Below are 18,011 nucleotides of genomic sequence, written 5' to 3'. Positions count from 1 at the left end.
CCACCAGCCTCAGCTGCAAACCCCTGTAGCAGCCCTGGCAGTCACCCAGAACAGCCCTGCTGGTGACCCAAAGCAGCCCCAAATGTCACCTAAAGCAGCCCAGCAGGACTGGCATTCCCCACACCAGCCCCCAGCATCACTGTGCCCCATGGCATCACCCGGGGTGATTACGGCGCAGGTGGCTCTGACGGGCAGGGAGGTGGCAGCTGCTCATGCCAGGACTTGCTGGGCTCTCACATGTGACACAGGATTTTACATCCTCACACCCAGTCTCGGGATGAGTCCAGTGTCCCTCAGTGCTGTGTTGGCACCGAAACCCCCCTGGGAAGCACCAAACCCCCTGGCAACTGACTCACATCCTCCCTCTCCCTGCACCCTCATCGTCAGTGCCCCATCAGTGGCCCCACAGCCAGGCAGGCTCTGCCAGGATGTGTGATGGAAGAGCATTCTGCATCCTGGACAACCTGGAGCCTCCCAGGCCCATCCCGGTGTCCCTGCTTTTGCCAGGAGGGTCTCCCAGCCCCAAGGACCTCCCTGGTAGGGCCTGGGGGGCTTCAGCACTGGGAGCTGCTGGGGAGACTGAAGGGACCTTCCCTCCAGAGTTGCAAAGGCTGAAAGAGGCTCATTTTTAATGGAAGCAGAGAGCATCCCACTCCCACAAGGCCCCAGAGAGCAGCTTCTTGGGGAGATGGTGGGTAGCTTGGCTGGCATTGGTGGCAGGTGGGCTCCCACGAGGGACGCAGGTGCACACTGGGGTGTCTTCATAGCAGCTGGCATGGGGATGGACTCAGCGAGCTTTCAGGGTCACCTCCACAGGGAAATGGTCACTGACAGCCAGAGCCTGGGTAGGGGAGAAAGCAGGGTGGGCCTGAGCTCATCCAGACCCGCTGTCATGGCTGGCTGAGACCCCAACACTCTGAGGAACAGGGAGCCCACCCACATTCCTGGGAGGTTTGGGGACGTGGATCCCAGTGCTGGTGGGCCCATGTGCCCTGGCCCCTGACTCACATCCTTGTTCTGGAGGTGGAATTTCTTCTCGAAGTTGTCGACGGTGGCGGAGCCGGGTTCGATGTCTTGGCGCAGGGCGGTGCCACAGGCGACAATGCTGCAGGGACATCCGGGGGGTGTTAGTGCCCGCCAGCCCCCCGTGCCAGCCGCCCCCGCCACGCCACCCACCGGTCGTAGGCGCAGTCGGTGGTGTCGGCGACGGTGGTGTCGGCGCTGTCGGGGATGAGCCACTCGCAGGCGCTGAAGGAGCGCAGGCGGATGGACGGCCACTGTGAGCTGGTCACGTAGGAGCAGTCGGCATTGAAGTCACCCAGGAAGAGGATGTCCTGCAGGGCAGCACTCTGTGTCACCACTCATGGACCTTACAGAGTGGTAGGGGCTCCCTGAAATCTTAAGGGGTGGCAACAACCCCCCCTGGGGCTCCTCAGCGTGAGGGACAAGCCCCCAGTAAAGGCAGCAGATCCAGCTCCCTGCTTGGAGATTGCTGGGCTGGCACCTGGTCTAATGGGTACAAAAGGTCTCCCATGGGACAAGTCCATCCCAGCTGCCTGCCCAGCTGCCCCAGAGAGGAGCCAAGCTCACTCACATTTATCCCCCACTTGTTGACAACGTCAGTGTAGACGTCGTAGAGCGCGTCGATCTCTTGTGCCGCGTGGCTGGGCTCCGAGTGCAGGGGCACCAACACGAACTCCTGCACCTCTGCCAGACAGGTGGCTGTCAGCCCCCACCCCGGGAGCAGCACCTGAGGAGGGAGCAGGACCACCCCAGGCAAAGCCCCAGGTACCAGCTGGGAAAAAGTGCTGCAGGCAAAAGGTGTTTGTGGTGGTGTGTGTGTCCTCCAGACTGGAATTTCCAGTGGGGTTTGCTGCTTGTTTTCTGTCAGCTTTTCCAAGCCACAGTGGTTTTGGGAAGGAGGTGGGGGTGGGAACAGATGGGATAGTGAGTGTGCCCTGTGGAGGTTCTCAGGAGGTGAAGGTGTTGTCATCGGGTGGGCGATGGAACATGGTGGGAAACGGGACATGATGGGAGATGGCAGGGATGGGGGATGGCAGGGATGGGGAAGGGCAGGGATGGGAGATGGCAAGGATGGGGATGGCAAGGATGGGGATGGCAAGGATGGGGATGGCAGGGATGGGGGATGGCAGACAGTGGAAGATGGTACATGATGGAAGTGGCACCCACTAGAGGAAGCAGATGGTGGGATATGGCACAAGATAAGAGGTAGCAGACAATGGGAAGTAGGACAGGATGGGAAAAAGCTGGAAGGAGCACGTGGTGGGATATAACAGACAACAGGAGGTGATGGGAATTGGCAGGAGATGGCACAGGGTGGGAAACATCAGGCAGTGCCAACCATGTTGGACAGGTATGTAGGACCCCTGGGCACCCACGGGTGGGAGATGGTCCCACTGCACTGAAGGACTCTGGTGGAGCCCTTGGACTGGGCTCCAGGTTGCAAACTCTCAGTTGGCAGGCACAGCTCCATCTCAGCCCTGCATGGAGGGGGACCCATGCCAGGTCTGCCAGCTCTGCTCACGTGTGGTGGGCGAGGAGAACTTCACAATGAAGGGCTCCCTGCTGAAGGTGTCGGTCCCACAGGACTCGCAGCCATCATCGTAGTAGTAACTTCCCAGCACAGAGACCATGTCTGACCTGAGGGTGGAGAGCAGGGCAGCCCCCAGCACTGCTCCTGGCACAGGCAGGGCCCCTACAGGCATCCATCGCCCTTTGGGGGCCGCTGGGGGGGGACAGCAGGTGGCACAGGGGATGCTGGACCCTGGTGGCACCCCTTACCTGTAGACAAAGAGGTACTGCTCCTTGTAGCTGGTCCGACCCAGGGGGATGCTGGCCAAAAAAGTGTATGGCTGTCCTGATGCACTGTGAGTGAGAGGTGGAGGGGTGAGAGGAGGCTCCTGGTGCTCCCCAGCTGAGCCAGAGGTGCCCTGGCATGGCAAAATGCCAACTGAGATCCAGCCCAGCATCCCATTTGCAGTCACCCCCACACTGTGCCAATGGGGGTTACCTGTTGAGCTGGTCCATGAGCTTCTCCACAGCGCTCAGGTCGGCATCCCGGACCTCCTGCACCAGGATGATGTCGTACTCTGACAGGATCTGGGGGGACAAGCTCAGAGCTGCTCACCCCTGGCCAGGACAAGCTCATGGGGGCACCCTGGGGTGTCTGGGCCAGACTGCAAAGGCTCCCAGGCTGGGAATGGAAGGCCAGCAGGGCCCCTCCCACCCATCCCTGGGTCTGCACCAGAGACCCCAAAGACCCTACAGCATCTGTGCTGGGATGGAGCAAGGGATGGATTCCCCCCTGACACCCCTCCCCACCTCACTCTCTGCCAGAGCCATGGAGGGGGCTCCTCTGCTGGTGTCCTCTGGCTTGGAAGGACCCTGGGGTCACACAGACCCATCTGTCTACTCCCCATCATCCCAGCAGCTGCTCCGAGGGAGGAGCCTGGTCAGCACCCAGTATTGCCCACCCTGGGCTGGGGATCAGCAGGAGTGAAGATGGGCTGAGGTGGGAGATGGTGATGAGGGACACTTGGATGGAAGGATGGATGGAGGTGTGGTTGGATGGATGGGATGGATGGATGGATGGATGGATGGATGGATGGATGGATGGATGGATGGATGGATGGATGGAGGGGTGGGTGGATGGATGGATGGATGGATGGATGGATGGATGGATGGATGGATGGATGGATGGATGGATGGATGGATGGGTGAATGGACGGGTAGGTGGATGGGTGGATGGATGGGTGGGTGGATGGATGGGTGGATGGATGGATGGATGGATGGATGGATGGATGGATGGATGGATGGATGGATGGGTGGGTGAATGGATGGATGGATGGATGGATGGATGGATGGATGGATGGATGGATGGATGGATGGATGGATGGGTGGGTGAATGGATGGATGGATGGATGGATGGATGGATGGATGGATGGATGGATGGATGGATGGATGGATGAGTGGGTGGATGGATGGATGGGTGGATGGATGGATGGGTGGGTGGATGGATGGGTGGATGGGTGGATGCCTACAGAAAGCAGGTATCCCACTGCCCCAGAGTGGCTGCATCCCAGAGAGCAGAGAGTGTCCTGGCCTGCTCCTGTTCCCTGCACTCACAGAGACGATGATATTGGCGACGGTCTGGTTGGACATCTTGGTGTCCCCAAAGGCCTTGATGTTGAAGGCGCCGACCTTCAGCGTGGTGGCCACATGCAGCAGGAGAGCTGCCACCAACAGGGACAGCACCAGCTTGGAGGCTGCCATCCTGTGTGCAGAGGGACAGGAAGGGTCTGGGAGAGGGATTTGGCACAGATGGTGGAGGTGACCAGGGTAATCCCACTGGCCATACTGGTTTCACTGGGAGTCGTCTGTTTTCCAGTGAACCACCAGGATCCAGGGATTGTGCACAGCTGTCACATGGGGCCTCATCCTGCCTATCCCTCCTGGAGGGAGGCCAGACCATGCACGAGGCCAGAGTGGAAAATTCACTGGCAAACAAGCAAATGCCATTTCATGGTGACACAGAGCAGTTGCTTCCTCATTCACCGCGCTCAGCCCGGACACTTCTCCTGGCCTGGGATGGGGGGCAGTGGCTGGGGACACCAAGGTCCCTTGGCATGTGCCTCTCCCAACTCTCCCTGGATCTGTGTCAGAACTCCCGAAGTTTCTACAGCAGCTGTGTTGGGATGGAAAAAGGGATGGATGTCCTCGACACCGCTCCCCATCTCCCTCCCTGCCTGGAGCATCCTCACCTGAGGTATCCTGCCCTCCCTGCCCCCCACACTGCCCATGCCCCGTCCTCACCCAGGCTGTCGTTCCCCAGGACCCCCTGCCGAGGCAGCACAGCAGCTCCCACCCATGGGGGAAGGCGTTTGGGAAGTGTTTCCCGTGGCACTCTGCTCCCTGGGGTAATATTTCACCAGTGAGTGGGATCTGAGCCCTGCCCAAGCCTGGGTGCCCCAAGCAGGAGCCTGATAAGATGGGCTGAGAGGACAGGCAAACACTACAGATTTCGTTACACCCAAGGCTCAATCTGAGGAAGGTTTTGCTGCCTCAGGGCTCACCTTTCCTTCTGGGGCAGCTGCTCCACTTCAATCCTTACCTTTCCCACTTGTACCCTGGCTATGTCTGCAAACACTTCCCTCTAACACCACAGTCCCACCAGCTGGAAACACAGAGATTTGGTAATGCCATGATTTGGTCATGCCAAAAATTGCCCAAAGCCTCACAGATCCTCCCCCACTCCCAGGGGTCACAGCAGCCTCTGCACCTCCCAGGCAGACACACCTACAAGGACCCTGAGCTGTGCCCAGGCAGAGCATCGTGGCAAAATGAAGCAGAGCTGCAGAAGGTGCCATTGGCAAGGGGAGATCCCAGGGCACAGGAGGAGAAGGGAGTGGGACGTACCTTTGGTGTTGTCCGAGGACTCTGGAAGGGGAAGGATCTGCACCTGCATTTATGGGGAGGGACACGCTCCCCTTGCCAAGTAGTCACCAGCCAAGGAGCATGTGAGGCCGCGGGCTCCATATGGCATTTTTCACGGAAATAAAGGTCTGCTCGGTGAAAAAAGAGCCCTTTCAACCACTGCCAATACCTCCTATCACAGGTAAGGCTGAGTCTGTGCTGGAATGGATTAAAATGCCGAGAGATCTGGGAGGTGAAATGGATCCCAGAGACCACTCATGGGGAGGGGCAGTGCCCGATACGGGGCATGGGCAGCTCTGACTCATCACCAGACACAATTCCTCTTAAAAAGTGTTTATTTCACCAACATCAATGGTTCCCACCCCACATGTCCAACAAGGTGAGTGTGCCAGAGCCAGAGGGAACCCAGTGCTGGGGGCTGAGGGCATCCTGTGCATCCCAGTGTGGTGCTGCCAGCTCTGGTTTTGGGATGTGAAGCCAAGCTGGAACTCCCACAAATACAGCCCATGCCAGCTGCCAGACCCTCCCCAGGCCACCCAGCTCAGGCCCCATCCCTGGAGCGCTCTGAGGTGCTGGGTGGCAGCCCACTCACCCCACCCACTCCCCCTGCCCGGCCCAGCCCTGCCCCAGTGGCCTTGGCCAACATCCCCGTGCTCCCAGTGCTCCCAGTGCTCCCGGCCTCCAAAGGCAGCTGGTGTGTTTCCCAGGAGGGCCCTGCCAGGCCCCTGCAGCGCAGTGATCCTGAGGGGCTGGGGGGCCCTGCCAGTCCCCTCCTCTGGAGCCAGGCACACCCCAGAGCAGGAGGGCTCCCAACAGTGGGGTTAGGGCTGGGTCTGGACCCCCCATCAGGCTCCCCAGATTGGACCCAGGGCCAGGGTCCCTCAGGCCAAGACCCCCCATGGTCAGTCCCTCCTCAGGTCAAGACCCTCTCAAGAACCTGACTCAGCACCAAGACCCCCCTGGGCCAAGATCCCCCCAGGGCCAGTTCCCTCCTATGTCAACACCCCCAAAGTCAGCCCCAGGCCCAGCCCTCCAGGTCCAAGACCTCCCCAGGTCCAGGCTGCCCCCCAGGCTGAGACCCCCTGCTCAGTGTCCCAGGGCCACGATCTCTCCAGGGCCAAGACCCCCTCCCAGGGCCAGTTCTGTCCCTAGTGAAGACCCCCTGAGTCAGCCCCAGGTCCAGGCTCCTGGGCCAATATCCCCCCAGGCTGAGAACTCCTGGCTCAGCCCCAGGGCTCCACCCCCAGAGCCCCCCAGGGCCAGTTCCACCCAGACCCCCTGAGTCAGCCCCGGGCACAGCCCCCTAGGGACAAGATGCCCCCAGGTCCAGGCCCCCCAGACCAAGATCCCCTGGCTGAGTCCCTTGGGACCAAGATCCTTCCAAAGCCAAGATCCCTCCAGGGTCCACTCTGGAGCCAAGACCCCTTGGCTTAAGCCCAGAGATCAGCCCCCCTGAGCTGAGATCCCTGCAGGGCCATGGCTGTCCCTGGGGCCACATCCCTACTGAGCCAAGACCCCCTGGGTCAGCCCAAGGACCAGCCCCCAGGGCCGATACCCCCCCAGGGCCAATATCCCCCCAGGGCCGATATCCCCCAGATCTGACACCCCCAGGGCCAGTATCCCCTCAGGGCCAATATCGCCCCAGAGCCAATATCCCCCCCCAGATTCCATATTCCCCCAGGTTCAGGTCCCCTCAGGCCGAGCCCCGCTGACTCTTCCCCAGGCCCAGCCCCCTAGGCTGAGAGTCCCGCAGGCCCAGGCCGTGCCAGGCCGAGCCCCCCGGCCCAGCCCCGAGCCAAGAGCCTCCAGCAGGGCCCGCAGGCCCAGGCCGTGCCAGGCCGAGCCCCCCGGCCCAGCCCCGAGCCAAGAGCCCCCAGCAGGGCCCGCAGGCCCAGGCCGTGCCAGGCCGAGCCCCCGGCCCAGCCCCGAGCCAAGAGCCCCCAGCAGGGCCCGCAGGCCCAGGCCGTGCCAGGCCGAGCCCCCCGGCCCAGCCCCGAGCCAAGAGCCCCCAGCAGGGCCCGCAGGCCCAGGCCGTGCCAGGCCGAGCCCCCCGGCCCAGCCCCGAGCCAAGAGCCCCCAGCAGGGCCCGCAGGCCCAGGCCGTGCCAGGCCGAGCCCCCGGCCCAGCCTCGAGCCAAGACCCCCCAGCAGGGGCCGGTCCCGTCCCGCCCTGGCCGCCAGGGGGCGCTGCCGGCAGCGGCCGCGCGCAGCCCTTTTGTCCCGGCGGGGCCGCCGTAGCGCCCGCGCCGCCGAGCGGAGGCCGCGCCGAGCGGGGCCGGGCCGGGCCGCGCCGGGCCGAGCGGGGCCATGAGCGACATCCGGCACTCGCTGCTGCGCCGGGACGCGCTGAGTGCCGCCAAGGAGGTGCTGTACCACCTGGACATCTACTTCAGCAGCCAGCTGCAGAACGCGCCGCTGCCGCTCGTGGACAAGGGCCCCACCGAGCTGCTCGAGGAGTTCCTATTCCAGGTCCCCAAGGAGCGCGGGGCGCCGCCCAAGGTGCGGCACGGACTGCCCGGCACGGGGCCGGGGCTGGGGGCGAGGGGCGCACACGGCGGGCGTGAGGGGAGCCGCGGGCAGGGGCCCTGGGGAGCTGTGGCTGCAGCCGGGGCCTGGGCAGAGCAGGACCGAGCCCCTGCGGCGGGGCTGCTGCTGCAGACAGAGGGCTTGGGAGGGCAGGAGGGGAGCCCCGAGGGGCTGCTGCTGGAGACAGAGGGCTTGGGAGGGCAGGAGGGGGGCCCCGAGGGGCTGCTGCTGGAGACAGAGGGCTTGGGAGGGCAGGAGAGGGGCCCCGAGGGGCTCCTGCTGGAGACAGAGGGCTTGGGAGGGCAGGAGGGGGGCCCCGAGGGGCTGCTGCTGGAGACAGAGGGCTTGGGAGGGCAGGAGGGGGGCCCCGAGGGGCTGCTGCTGGAGACCAAAGCCTTGCAAGGGGAGCACAAGGTCCCCAAGAGACTGTTGCTGGAGTCCAAAGCTTTGGAAGAACAGTGTGAGGTCTCTGAGGAGCTGTTGCTGGAGACCAGGCTTGGAAGGGCAGGATGGGGGCCCTGGGGGTTGTTGCTGGAGACCAAGGCATTGGAAGAACAGTGTGAGGTCTCTGAGGAGTTGCTGCTGGACACCAAAGCCTTGGAGGGCAGGATGGGGGCCCTGGGGGGCTGGTGGAGACCAAAGTCTTGCAATGGCAGGATGGGGGCCCTGGGTGTCTGTTTCTGGAAACTGAGGTGCCAAAAGGACCACACAGGGTCCCTGGGGTGCTGGTGACTGTGGGGTCTTTTGGCAGGGAGGGGGCTGCTGGCAAGCCCCCCAAGGACTGGCCAGGATTCAGGGCTCTGGGGAGGTGTGGTGAGCTTTAAGGGCCCTGGGGACCACCCCCAACCTCCCAGTGCTGCAGCTGGGCCCCCCCAGGATTTTTGGATGGGTGTGGGGTGGAGGTCCCAGAGATCAGCAGTGAGAAAGCACAGCTGCTGGTGAATATTGGAATGTCTGGGCCTGGTGGGCTCCTGGCCCCAGCTCTGTCCCCCCAGCTGCCCAGCAGTGTCCTTACCTGCAGAGGAAGGGAATATTTTTCACCCCAGCCATGTCAGTCTCATCTCTCAGTTCGTGGGCAGCACTTGCAGGTGCAGCAGGAGCCAGTCTTGTGTATCCAGGTGTCCCAATACAACCTGGAGCTTTCACTGTCACCAGGTAGTTGCAGTGGTGGTTCAGGGAGCTTGAGTGTGAGTGCTGTGTGTGGAGACTGAGTCCCTCACACCCGAGGGAAGCTCCCAGCCTTTACTATTCCTGTCTTCTCACTTGTTTCTTGGCCCTTCAAGAGCCCCAGTGTATTTTGCAGCTTTGCTTTTGTTTCTTTCCAGAGACTGAACTCTCTTCAGGAACTCCAGCTCCTTGAGATCATGTGCAATTATTTCCAGGAGCAGACCAAGGACTCGGTCCGGCAGATCATTTTTTCATCTCTGTTCAGCCCCCAAGGAAACAAAGCAGATGACAGCAGGATGGCTCTGCTGGGGAAGCTGGTTTCCATGGCAGTGGCTGTGTGCAGGGTTCCTGTGCTGGAGTGTGCTGCCTTCTGGCTGCAGGTACAGCTCCTGTGCAGGCTCAGGGAGGGTGAGGGAGCGGGCCAGGGTGGACACAGTGAGCTGGTCACAGTCAGCTGCTCCTCTGGGGCAGTTTCAGCTGATAAAACAGCTGCCCCCAAGTCTGTGTCCATTCCTGTGCTCCAGCATCAAGGAGAGCTTTTTCCAATCCATTTGTGTGCTGCACTGAAAGAAAAAAATGTGGTTTTTTTTACTGTCAGTGTATGTTTTATTAATTCCCTCCAACCCTCTGCATATCAAAAGGGCTCAGTGAGGGTTTGACCAACACAGGGAACAAACTGTGGCAGTTCATTGTCCCCTGTCCTGAGGAAGCCAGCTCTGGAATAAACCCTGCCTGATGTGCAGGTTTGTGCATGGAAGAGGCATCTCTTGAGATCTGGGCACAAAATACCTGTGTCTGTCTTCCATGAATGCAACATGTCAGGGATCTCCCCCCTGTCCCATTGGGATTCCCCACTGTAAACCTTGGGAAGTGCCCCTTTGTTCCTGCTGCCCTTGTGGGGTGTGCAGAAGTCACCTGATTGATGGAAGGGGCAGAGGAGAAAGGCTGTGCTGGCAGGGAAGGCTGGGAGAAGGCAGACCCTCACTGTTTCCATGGGATCCCTCTCTTCCCACCTGGTGAGCCTTGGGAGGGCAGGATATAACCTGGAACGCAGGAGAAGGTGTAGGTTTTTTTGCAGATTGCAGCTTTTAAAAGACCTGAGGATTGCTTGGAATTTTTACAGATATCAGGTGTGTTAGAATCATGGAATCACAGAATGGATTGGGATGAGCCCATTTCATCCTACCCCCTGCCATGGGCAGGGACACCTCCCACTATCCCAGGTCGCTCCAAGCCCCGTCCAACCTGGCCTGGGACACTTCCCAGCTGGCAGAGCTACCTGGGCAGTCTCTTCTCACCTGAGTTCCTTGCAGGCTGTAAAATCACAGACTGGTTTGGGATGGGGGGGATCTGAAATATCATCCCATCCCACTCCCTGCCATGGGCAGGGACACCTTCCACTATCCCAGGTTGCTCCAAGCCCTGTCCAACCTGGCCTTGGACACTCCCAGGGCTGGGGCAGCCACAGCTTCTTTGGGCAACCTGTGCCAGGGCCTGCCCACCCTCACAGGGAAGAAATGTTGCTGAAGTAATAGTAAAAAAAAATCTCTAAGTCACAGTATTGATCTGAAAGGTTTTAATTTGAAACCACAGATACTTGAATTATCATCATCTGTCTTATATTGCAATATAGCAGTTTTGTTTCAGTCTGAGTGGTTGGTTGATGTGCTGGGAGAGGGAAAGCACAGTGCTGTTTTGGGACGGTGTGGGCACAGATGCTGGAGCAGCCTCTGGCAGGGTTTAATCTGCTTTCCTGGTGTGCCACCCCCAGAGAACCCCTGCTGTGTTCTGTGTGAGGCTGGCCCGGGCACTGGTCGATGACTACTGCAACTTGGTGCCAGGCTCCATCCAGACCCTGAAGCAGATCTTCAGTGCCAGCCCTCGCTTCTGCTGCCAGTTCATCACTTCTGTCACAGCTCTCTATGACCTCTCTTCAGGTAAGTGTTCCCCAGCTCTGTCTTTCCAAGCAAGAGGTGCAGGGTAAGGCAGCACAAATTAACTGTTGCAAGGGAATTAACTGCTCAGATCCTAAAGATGTGTTACTGTGTAATTATTGCCAGAAGCAGCTCAGGGGTGTGGCTGTTGCCTCATCTGGCACTGGGATGAGAACAAAAGTAACCACTCCATGGCTGAGATACAGAATCCAGAAAGGTTTGGGTTGGAAGGGACCTTAAAAGCCCATCTCATCCCACCCCTGCCATGGGCAGGGACACCTCCCACCAGCCCAGGGTGCTCCAAGCCCTGTCCAACCTGGCCTTGGACACTCCCAGGGATGGGGCAGCCACAGCTTCATGAGGTAACAAGGGAGAGTCTTTGCTGGAGAAGCAGCCAGGAAACACCTGACACAAAGGGCATCTTCCTTCACAGAGGGCAAAGGACACAGGGACCAGTAGGACAAGGGGGCACGATGGGCTCAAGCTCTGCCAGGGGAAATTGAAGTGGGAGACCAGAAACAAATTCTTTGCAGAGAGAGTGCTCAGGGATTGGAATGGGCTGCCCAGAGAGGGGGTGGATTCCCCATCCCTGGAGGTTTTTAACCTGAGCTTGGCCGTGGCACTGAGTGCCATGATGTGGTAAAGGGACTGGAGTTGGACCAAGGGTTGGACTTGATGATCTCAGAGGTCTTTTCTGGCCCAATCAACTCTGTGATTCTATGACCTTATTGACTGAGCAGCTCTAGAGTGACAGCTGGGCTGGGCAGTGGGACCTGAGGTAGACTCAGGGCTGCCTGTCAGTCTGATTCCTTCCATAACGTGGGAAAACACAAATTCTGAATGTTTGCAAGCTGGAGCAGTGACAAGAAATAGGTAATGAACAGCATATCTCCAGTGCCCTCTTCAGCTGTGTGTGTGACCTGCCAGTGATACAACCTGAGGTGATTGTTGCTCAGACACATGTAGGGGTCTAAAATAAACTTTATTTATCTTTACTCAGAGTCAGAAAGCTCTTGGTAGACCAGGGAACAACCATACACTAAATGCCAACCACACCTGTAGTCCAGAAAAGCAAATGCTATTTGTTATCAATAAAGGAAATGTAACTCATGGTGTTCTCCAGATAAACAGCTTGGCATCCTGAGAGGGAGAGAGGGGTTCAGGCTTAGACTTTTTGTTGTGTTTTTTAAAGTATTTGGTAGAGCTCAGAGCATATTTTATCTCTGTTTTGGGCAACCACTTGGAAGTTCATCCAGGTAATTAAAAGACACATCAGAAAGGAAATAACGTGAGTTATAGGAAGTAATTTTTTAATTCCTTAGTTTATTTGAGATGGTTTTGGTGACACAAGGAAAGGAAGTTTACTCTTCAAATCCAGCAGGCTGCCCTGTGATGGGATGATTGCTGGAAAGTCAGGGTTTCTCTTGTCTGTAGTCAAGTTCATGACCACCTTTCACTTCTTACTTGAAGCTTTACATAATCTTATAATCCTTTACATGTCATGTGGTTGTGTTGTTGCAGTGTGTTTTACCTAAACATGTTTGTTCTGGTAAGTAAGTCTTAGAGGAAAGAAGTTGGATGATTGGCACTTTCTTCTCTTCACCCAACAAGTTTTTCCTATTTCCCTTGCCCATTGCCCTTCCTGTGGCAAGGGACAAACAGAGACTGAATTTAGGGAAGGAATGAGCAGGGTGGGAGAAAAGAAGATGACAAAAGAAGCTTTGCTGAGAAAGGGGATAATTGTTGGCATTTGGGGGTGTCTTTGGAATAGGTGGAGAGGGTGAACTTGACAGGAACATGATTGTGTCTTCTGGGACAAACAAGCATTTACCTTTTGTGTTTGGAGAAAAACAGCACAGCTGGAGAGGCCCTGAAATGGTAATTGTGACAGTGCAGGAATGGTGTGTGTGAGAGACTAATTAGGACTAAATTAAAGTGCAAGGCTCAGCTTACCCAACAATAACTGTCCTGTCTCCAGATGACCTCATCCCTCCTTCGGATCTGCTGGAGCTGATCGTTTCCTGGATCTTTGAAGACCCTCGTTTGATCCTCATCACCTTCCTGAACACTCCCATTGCAGCCAACCTGCCGATCGGGTTTTTGGAGCTGACGCCGCTGACCGGACTGATCCGCTGGTGTGTGAAGGCCCCCTTGGCCTACAAAAGGAAGAAGAAAGCCTCTCTCTCCAATGGGCACACTCCCAGCAAAATTGCCAAGGACTCAGCTCCTCCAGAAGACAAAGATTGCCACCAGCTGTACTCAAAGCTGCATCTGAGTGTCCTGCAGGTTCTGATGATGCTTCAGGGGCACTTAACGGAGAAGAACCTTTATGGGCGCCTGGGGCTGGTGCCCTTTGACCACGTGGTCCCGCTGGTTGAGGAGATTAACAGACTGTCTGATGAACTCAATCCTCTCAATGCATCCAGAGAGATTGAACTGGCTCTGGACAGGCTGGCACAGGCTTTGCAAGTGGCCATGGCATCAGGAGCCCTCCTGTGCACTAGGGGTGAGTCAGTGGTGGGGCTGGCACAGGCGCTGGCAGGGGATTCTTTTCCTCAAGTGTCTGGAAGTTATAACAGGAAGTTTTGGAGTGAGGGGTGGAAAGATCAACATGCTCACAGCAGACTTGGTAGTTTACTCCTCTTAGAAAACTTCAGTGCAAGAAATAGTTCAGGAAAAAGATTGGAGAGTGAGAAAGGAGAGATCACTGATGTGGATGGCTCAGGCATTGCTTTGCTCCTCAGCCCTGCAGTGTGCACGAGGGGTTGTGTCTGGGTGTGTGGCACAGGGACTAATTTGTGCCCTCAGAATTGCTTGTAGAAGCAGTAAAACAGTAAAAGCATTCTGGAATTGTGCCTCAGTTTGACTCCTCTGAGTTACCTGCTGGAGGAGAATCCATGAAGCACAAGAACGCACTGAGTGGGTGTGCTAGACAAAGAATTTGAAACACAACCAAAAACTCTTTGTCTGGAGCTTCAGGGCCTTCAGCTCACCCCACTACAGTGTGTATTTCAGTTAAATTTATTTTAAAAGTGCTGCTAACCTGGCTTCTGTCTGGCTTTCCTGGCTCCAAAGCTGGTTCTTTCCAACAGACCTGCAGAGATGAAAAAGGGCAGTGCCACAACACAGGCTCAGCCAGACAGATTTTCTTGTTATATTCTCTTGAAAACAGGCAATTTTGGGTGTGACCAGAAGGCTTAAAGCTCCCCAGCCACTGGGACAGTTGGTTCATACCCTGACTGCAGAGTGGGCTCTGCCTAAGCAGGTGCCTGAGGTTTTAGCCTCAGCTGAACCAGTGCTGCTGGTCAAATCTCAGAGTTCTTTGTCCTAATATTTTGTAAAGTAGCTCTGAGTGTAATAACAACAAGCAGAAATTGGAGTTTTTTGAGCTGATGACTTATTTCAGCTGTGTTTGTTCTTAACTGTGTGCCTGGTACATTCTGAGCACTTGCTGTTGCTGTAAAAGTAGAAGGTAATTCAGTGTAAGGAGATGCTGAAATACCAGATATCTCAGTGTTTTGGGAGTTTTTTTTGTCTACAGAGGCAGGACTTTGTTCTCAAGTTATTCTGGAAGCACTGCAGGGTTTGTTGTTAAATTCCTTAGTTCTGGCTATTCTGCTTGAGCAGAAGTTTAGGGATGGTAAAAAAGGGTAATTTCTACTTGATAGATCTCACAAAAAAAAAACCCCAACACCTTCTGTGTACTATCAGTGTTCCAAAAGCACCAAACCAAGACAAAACAGGTATTGGGTAACCTCTGCCTTGCTTTCACTTGATGCCTTTCTCATCATAAATGCCACATTCAGTGGGCAGTCATGCCTTGTATTTCCTGTGTCTTAGTTACACCTTGTTACTATATTGGTAGTGCAACATCCATCCTGAGGCTTGGTCTGCCCTGAGTGTCAAACATACAATAAAGTGGCTGGAGTGGAAAGCTGGTGAGATGGAGCAACATCGTCTCTCCTGTGGAGGTTCTTGGGGCTGAGAGTGGGATTCTGGATCTGTTGATGACAGATTGCTGATTATTCAGTAATTATTCAGTACTTTGAGCTTCCTAGAAAGCACAGCAGAGAGGGAAAATCACTCTAATTTCTGTTTTATCCTTATTATTATGTGTTCTGTCCTCTTTCAGATGACCTGAGGACTGTGTGCTCCAGGCTACCACATAACAAGTAAGAGACAGTTCTGCAGCTGGGTTGGTTTTGATGTTTGTTCCAAGACACTTGAGGGCTGTTGAGGAAAGATCTCCTCTAAAAATTTGTCTTTCTGGAATTTGGCCTTTACTTACAGAGGGATAAAAGTGACACAGTGCTGGTTATTTCTTCCCTGGACTCTTGACTGAAGGGGGGCTTCAGTGGCTCCCACCTTTTATATGATCTTTCCAAGCTTGTGTTAGGACAAATACACAGAAAGGGAAATCAAATTCCAGCAAGGAACCTGCCCCAGGGTTGTCCCATCCCCAACTCCCTGCCTGTATTACCTGACCCTAAGCTTAATTGCTTCTTAATTGCTTCTCCCAGGCAGTCAGCAATAGAACAAGGGGGCATGGGCCACAGTATTTGGTGCAAACAGGGAGGGTAAAGATGGATTTCAAACACCCATATCCATCTGAAGGGAAGTTCTGGCCAGGTGGGGGTTGGTCTCTTCTCCCAGGCACTCAGCAATAGGACAAGGGGGCACGATGGGCTCAAGCTCTGCCAGGGGAAATTGAAGTTGGAGAGCAGGAAGAAATTCTTTGCAGAGAGAGTGCTCAGGCATTGGAATGGGCTGCCCAGAGAGGGGGTGGATTCCCCATCCCTGGAGGTTTTTCAACTGAGCTTGGCTGTGGCACTGAGTGCCATGATCTGGTAAAGGGACTGGAGTTGGACCAAGGGTTGGACTTGATGATCTGGGAGTTCTTTTCCAACCCAATCCATTCTATCATTCTGTGATTCTATGGATGTGGCACTGAGTGAGAATCCACCATGTCTTGATCCAACCCCACTGTGATCACCAGCCCAGGGCACGGAGTGCCCTGGGCTGGTGATCACAATGGGATTGGATCAAGGATTGGACTGGATGATCTCAGAGGTCTTTTCCAACCCAATCCATTCTATGATTCTATGATTCTTCCCTCTTTGTAAAGAACAGCTGAGTTTGAAAAAAAGGGAGGAAAGGGAAAAAAAAAGTCTCCTGGAAGCTGCCAAGACCATAATTGTGTCCCTGCCCTCCCTCCCCTGTGCTGTGCTGTGCTGTGCTGTGCTGTGCTGTGCTGTGCTGTGCTGTGTGTTGGGTGTGAGTTGTGCTTGAAGCCACCACAGAATCTGCTCTAACCACCCTCCCTGCTGTCTGGCTCTCTCCACAGCCTGCTCCAGCTGGTGATCTCGGGCCCTGTGCAGCAGCCCACGCACGGGGCGCTGCCCCCGGGGTTCTACCCGCACATCCACACCCCTCCGCTGGGATACCCCTCGCACGCGGCACACCCGGCGCTGCCCGCGCACCCCGCGCTGCCCGCGCACCCCGTGCAGCCCTTCCTGCCAGGAATGACCTTCCCGTACCGGCCCATCCGCTAGTGCTGAGGCTGCACAGCATCCCAGCTCCCCCCGAGCCTGGGGAGGCCGCACAGATGGAACCAAACACCTTGGGAACAACGTTCTCCTCCCCGGAGCGGAGCCCAGCGCGAGGCGTCGGCCCTGGGGCGGGATGGTCTGGACGTGGGATGGTTTGGACGTGGGGTGGCTTGGACGTGGGGTGGCTTGGACGTGGGGTGGCTTGGACGTGGGGTGGCTTGGACGTGGGGTGGTCTGGACGTGGGGTGGTCTGGACGTGGGGTGGCTTGGACGTGGGGTGGCTTGGACGTGGGGTGGTCTGGACTGGACGTGGGATGGCTTGGACGTGGGGTGGCTTGGACGTGGGGTGGCTTGGACGTGGGATGGCTTGGACGTGGGGTGGCTTGGACGTGGGGTGGTCTGGACGTGGGGTGGCTTGGACGTGGGGTGGCTTGGACGTGGGGTGGTCTGGACGTGGGGGTGGTCTGGACGTGGGGGTGGTCTGGACGTGGGGGTGGTCTGGACGTGGGGGATGGTCTGGACGTGGGGGATGGTCTGGACGTGGGGATGGTCTGGACGTGGGGATGGTTTGGACGTGGGGATGGTTTGGACGTGGGGATGGTTTGGACGTGGGGATGGTTTGGACGTGGGGATGGTTTGGACGTGGGGATGGTTTGGACGTGGGGATGGTTTGGACGTGGGGATGGTTTGGACGTGGGGATGGTTTGGACGTGGGGATGGTTTGGACGTGGGGATGGTCTGGACGTGGGGATGGTCTGGACGTGGGGATGGTCTGGACGTGGGGATGGTTTGGATGTGGGGTGGTTTGGATGTGGGGTGGTTTGGATGTGGGGTGGTTTGGATGTGGGGTGGTTTGGATGTGGGGTGGTTTGGACGTGGGATGGATGCAGGTACTAAGGCAGATCATGGGTGGGAACTCAGCAGAACCACCTGACCTCTGTCTGCTGTGTGTGGGAATCTTTGCTCCAAGGGTCTGATATTCCTCAGTCAGTTTTCCAGCAGCCTGGATGTGTTTAGGGATGAGCGAGGCTGCTCTGGCTCTGGAGGGCCAAGAGAAAAGGCCTTGTGTGATTGTTTGTTTTTTTCCCAAGCTGTTCCACTCCAGCCTGCTCGTTCCTTTGTAAATGTTTGTATCTATAGCTACAGAGTATGTGTACACTGTATATTTTTGGAACACAGACCTTTGTTTCGAAGCACAAGGTAAAGCAGCACTTCCTATTAAAGGAAACAATTTAAGAAGCATTCAAACAAATCTGCCACTCTCTCTGTCAAACAATTAGAAGAATGAGAACAATTAAAACAATTAGATTTTTGTCTTTCAAGAAGGCCCAACTCACTGTCTGTTCTGGAGATAGGAAAAAACTCAGTGACCCATCGACCTC

General features: G+C 56.6%; 2 protein-coding genes across 3 annotated transcripts; one reads left to right on the top strand and one right to left on the bottom strand.

Moving 5' to 3' along the window:
• Window positions 1-687: 687 nt before the first annotated feature.
• On the bottom strand, window positions 688-9,457 carry LOC139679269 (deoxyribonuclease-1-like). 2 transcript variants are annotated; one of them, XM_071570845.1, is made up of 9 exons: window positions 8,995-9,457; window positions 4,147-4,294; window positions 3,032-3,120; window positions 2,803-2,886; window positions 2,546-2,661; window positions 1,595-1,707; window positions 1,177-1,334; window positions 1,009-1,105; window positions 688-841 (listed from the first exon to the last, which is right to left on the bottom strand). In XM_071570845.1, the coding sequence occupies exons 1-9, from the start codon at window positions 9,027-9,029 to the stop codon at window positions 788-790; spliced, it is 894 nt and encodes a 297-aa protein (XP_071426946.1). In that variant the 5' UTR covers window positions 9,030-9,457; the 3' UTR covers window positions 688-787. The 2 variants fall into 2 exon arrangements, with proteins under 2 accessions (XP_071426946.1, XP_071426948.1); XM_071570847.1 differs by lacking the exon at window positions 8,995-9,457 and adding an exon at window positions 5,094-5,156.
• INTS15 (integrator complex subunit 15) lies at window positions 7,698-17,098 on the top strand. Its single transcript, XM_071570842.1, has 6 exons — window positions 7,698-7,952; window positions 9,305-9,526; window positions 10,918-11,083; window positions 13,059-13,586; window positions 15,213-15,252; window positions 16,425-17,098. Exons 1-6 carry the CDS (start codon window positions 7,761-7,763, stop codon window positions 16,630-16,632), a joined length of 1,356 nt encoding a protein of 451 aa, XP_071426943.1. The 5' UTR covers window positions 7,698-7,760; the 3' UTR covers window positions 16,633-17,098.
• Window positions 17,099-18,011: the final 913 nt, after the last annotated feature.

The sequence above is a fragment of the Pithys albifrons genome, chromosome 16 (genome assembly GCF_047495875.1).
Source record: "Pithys albifrons albifrons isolate INPA30051 chromosome 16, PitAlb_v1, whole genome shotgun sequence".
Taxonomy (NCBI): domain Eukaryota; kingdom Metazoa; phylum Chordata; class Aves; order Passeriformes; family Thamnophilidae; genus Pithys; species Pithys albifrons.
Note: the sequence above shows the minus strand (reverse complement) of the source record. Positions and strands in the feature narration are given on the sequence as shown.

Bases quoted from the DNA above. Each gene is read 5' to 3' on its own strand.
- LOC139679269 (XM_071570845.1), bottom strand. From the start codon at position 9,029: ATGGCTGGGGTGAAAAATATTCCCTTCCTCTGCAG. The intron at 3,121-4,146 runs GTGAGTGCAGGG...TTGTCCCCCCAG, and splicing joins TCGCCAATATCATCGTCTCT to ATCCTGTCAGAGTACGACAT. The intron at 842-1,008 runs GTGAGTCAGGGG...TCCCCTACCCAG, and splicing joins TCCACCTCCAGAACAAGGAT to GCTCTGGCTGTCAGTGACCA.
- INTS15 (XM_071570842.1), top strand. From the start codon at position 7,761: ATGAGCGACATCCGGCACTCGCTGCTGCGCCGGGACGCGCTGAGTGCC. The intron at 7,953-9,304 runs GTGCGGCACGGA...GTTTCTTTCCAG, and splicing joins AGCGCGGGGCGCCGCCCAAG to AGACTGAACTCTCTTCAGGA. The intron at 9,527-10,917 runs GTACAGCTCCTG...TGCCACCCCCAG, and splicing joins GTGCTGCCTTCTGGCTGCAG to AGAACCCCTGCTGTGTTCTG.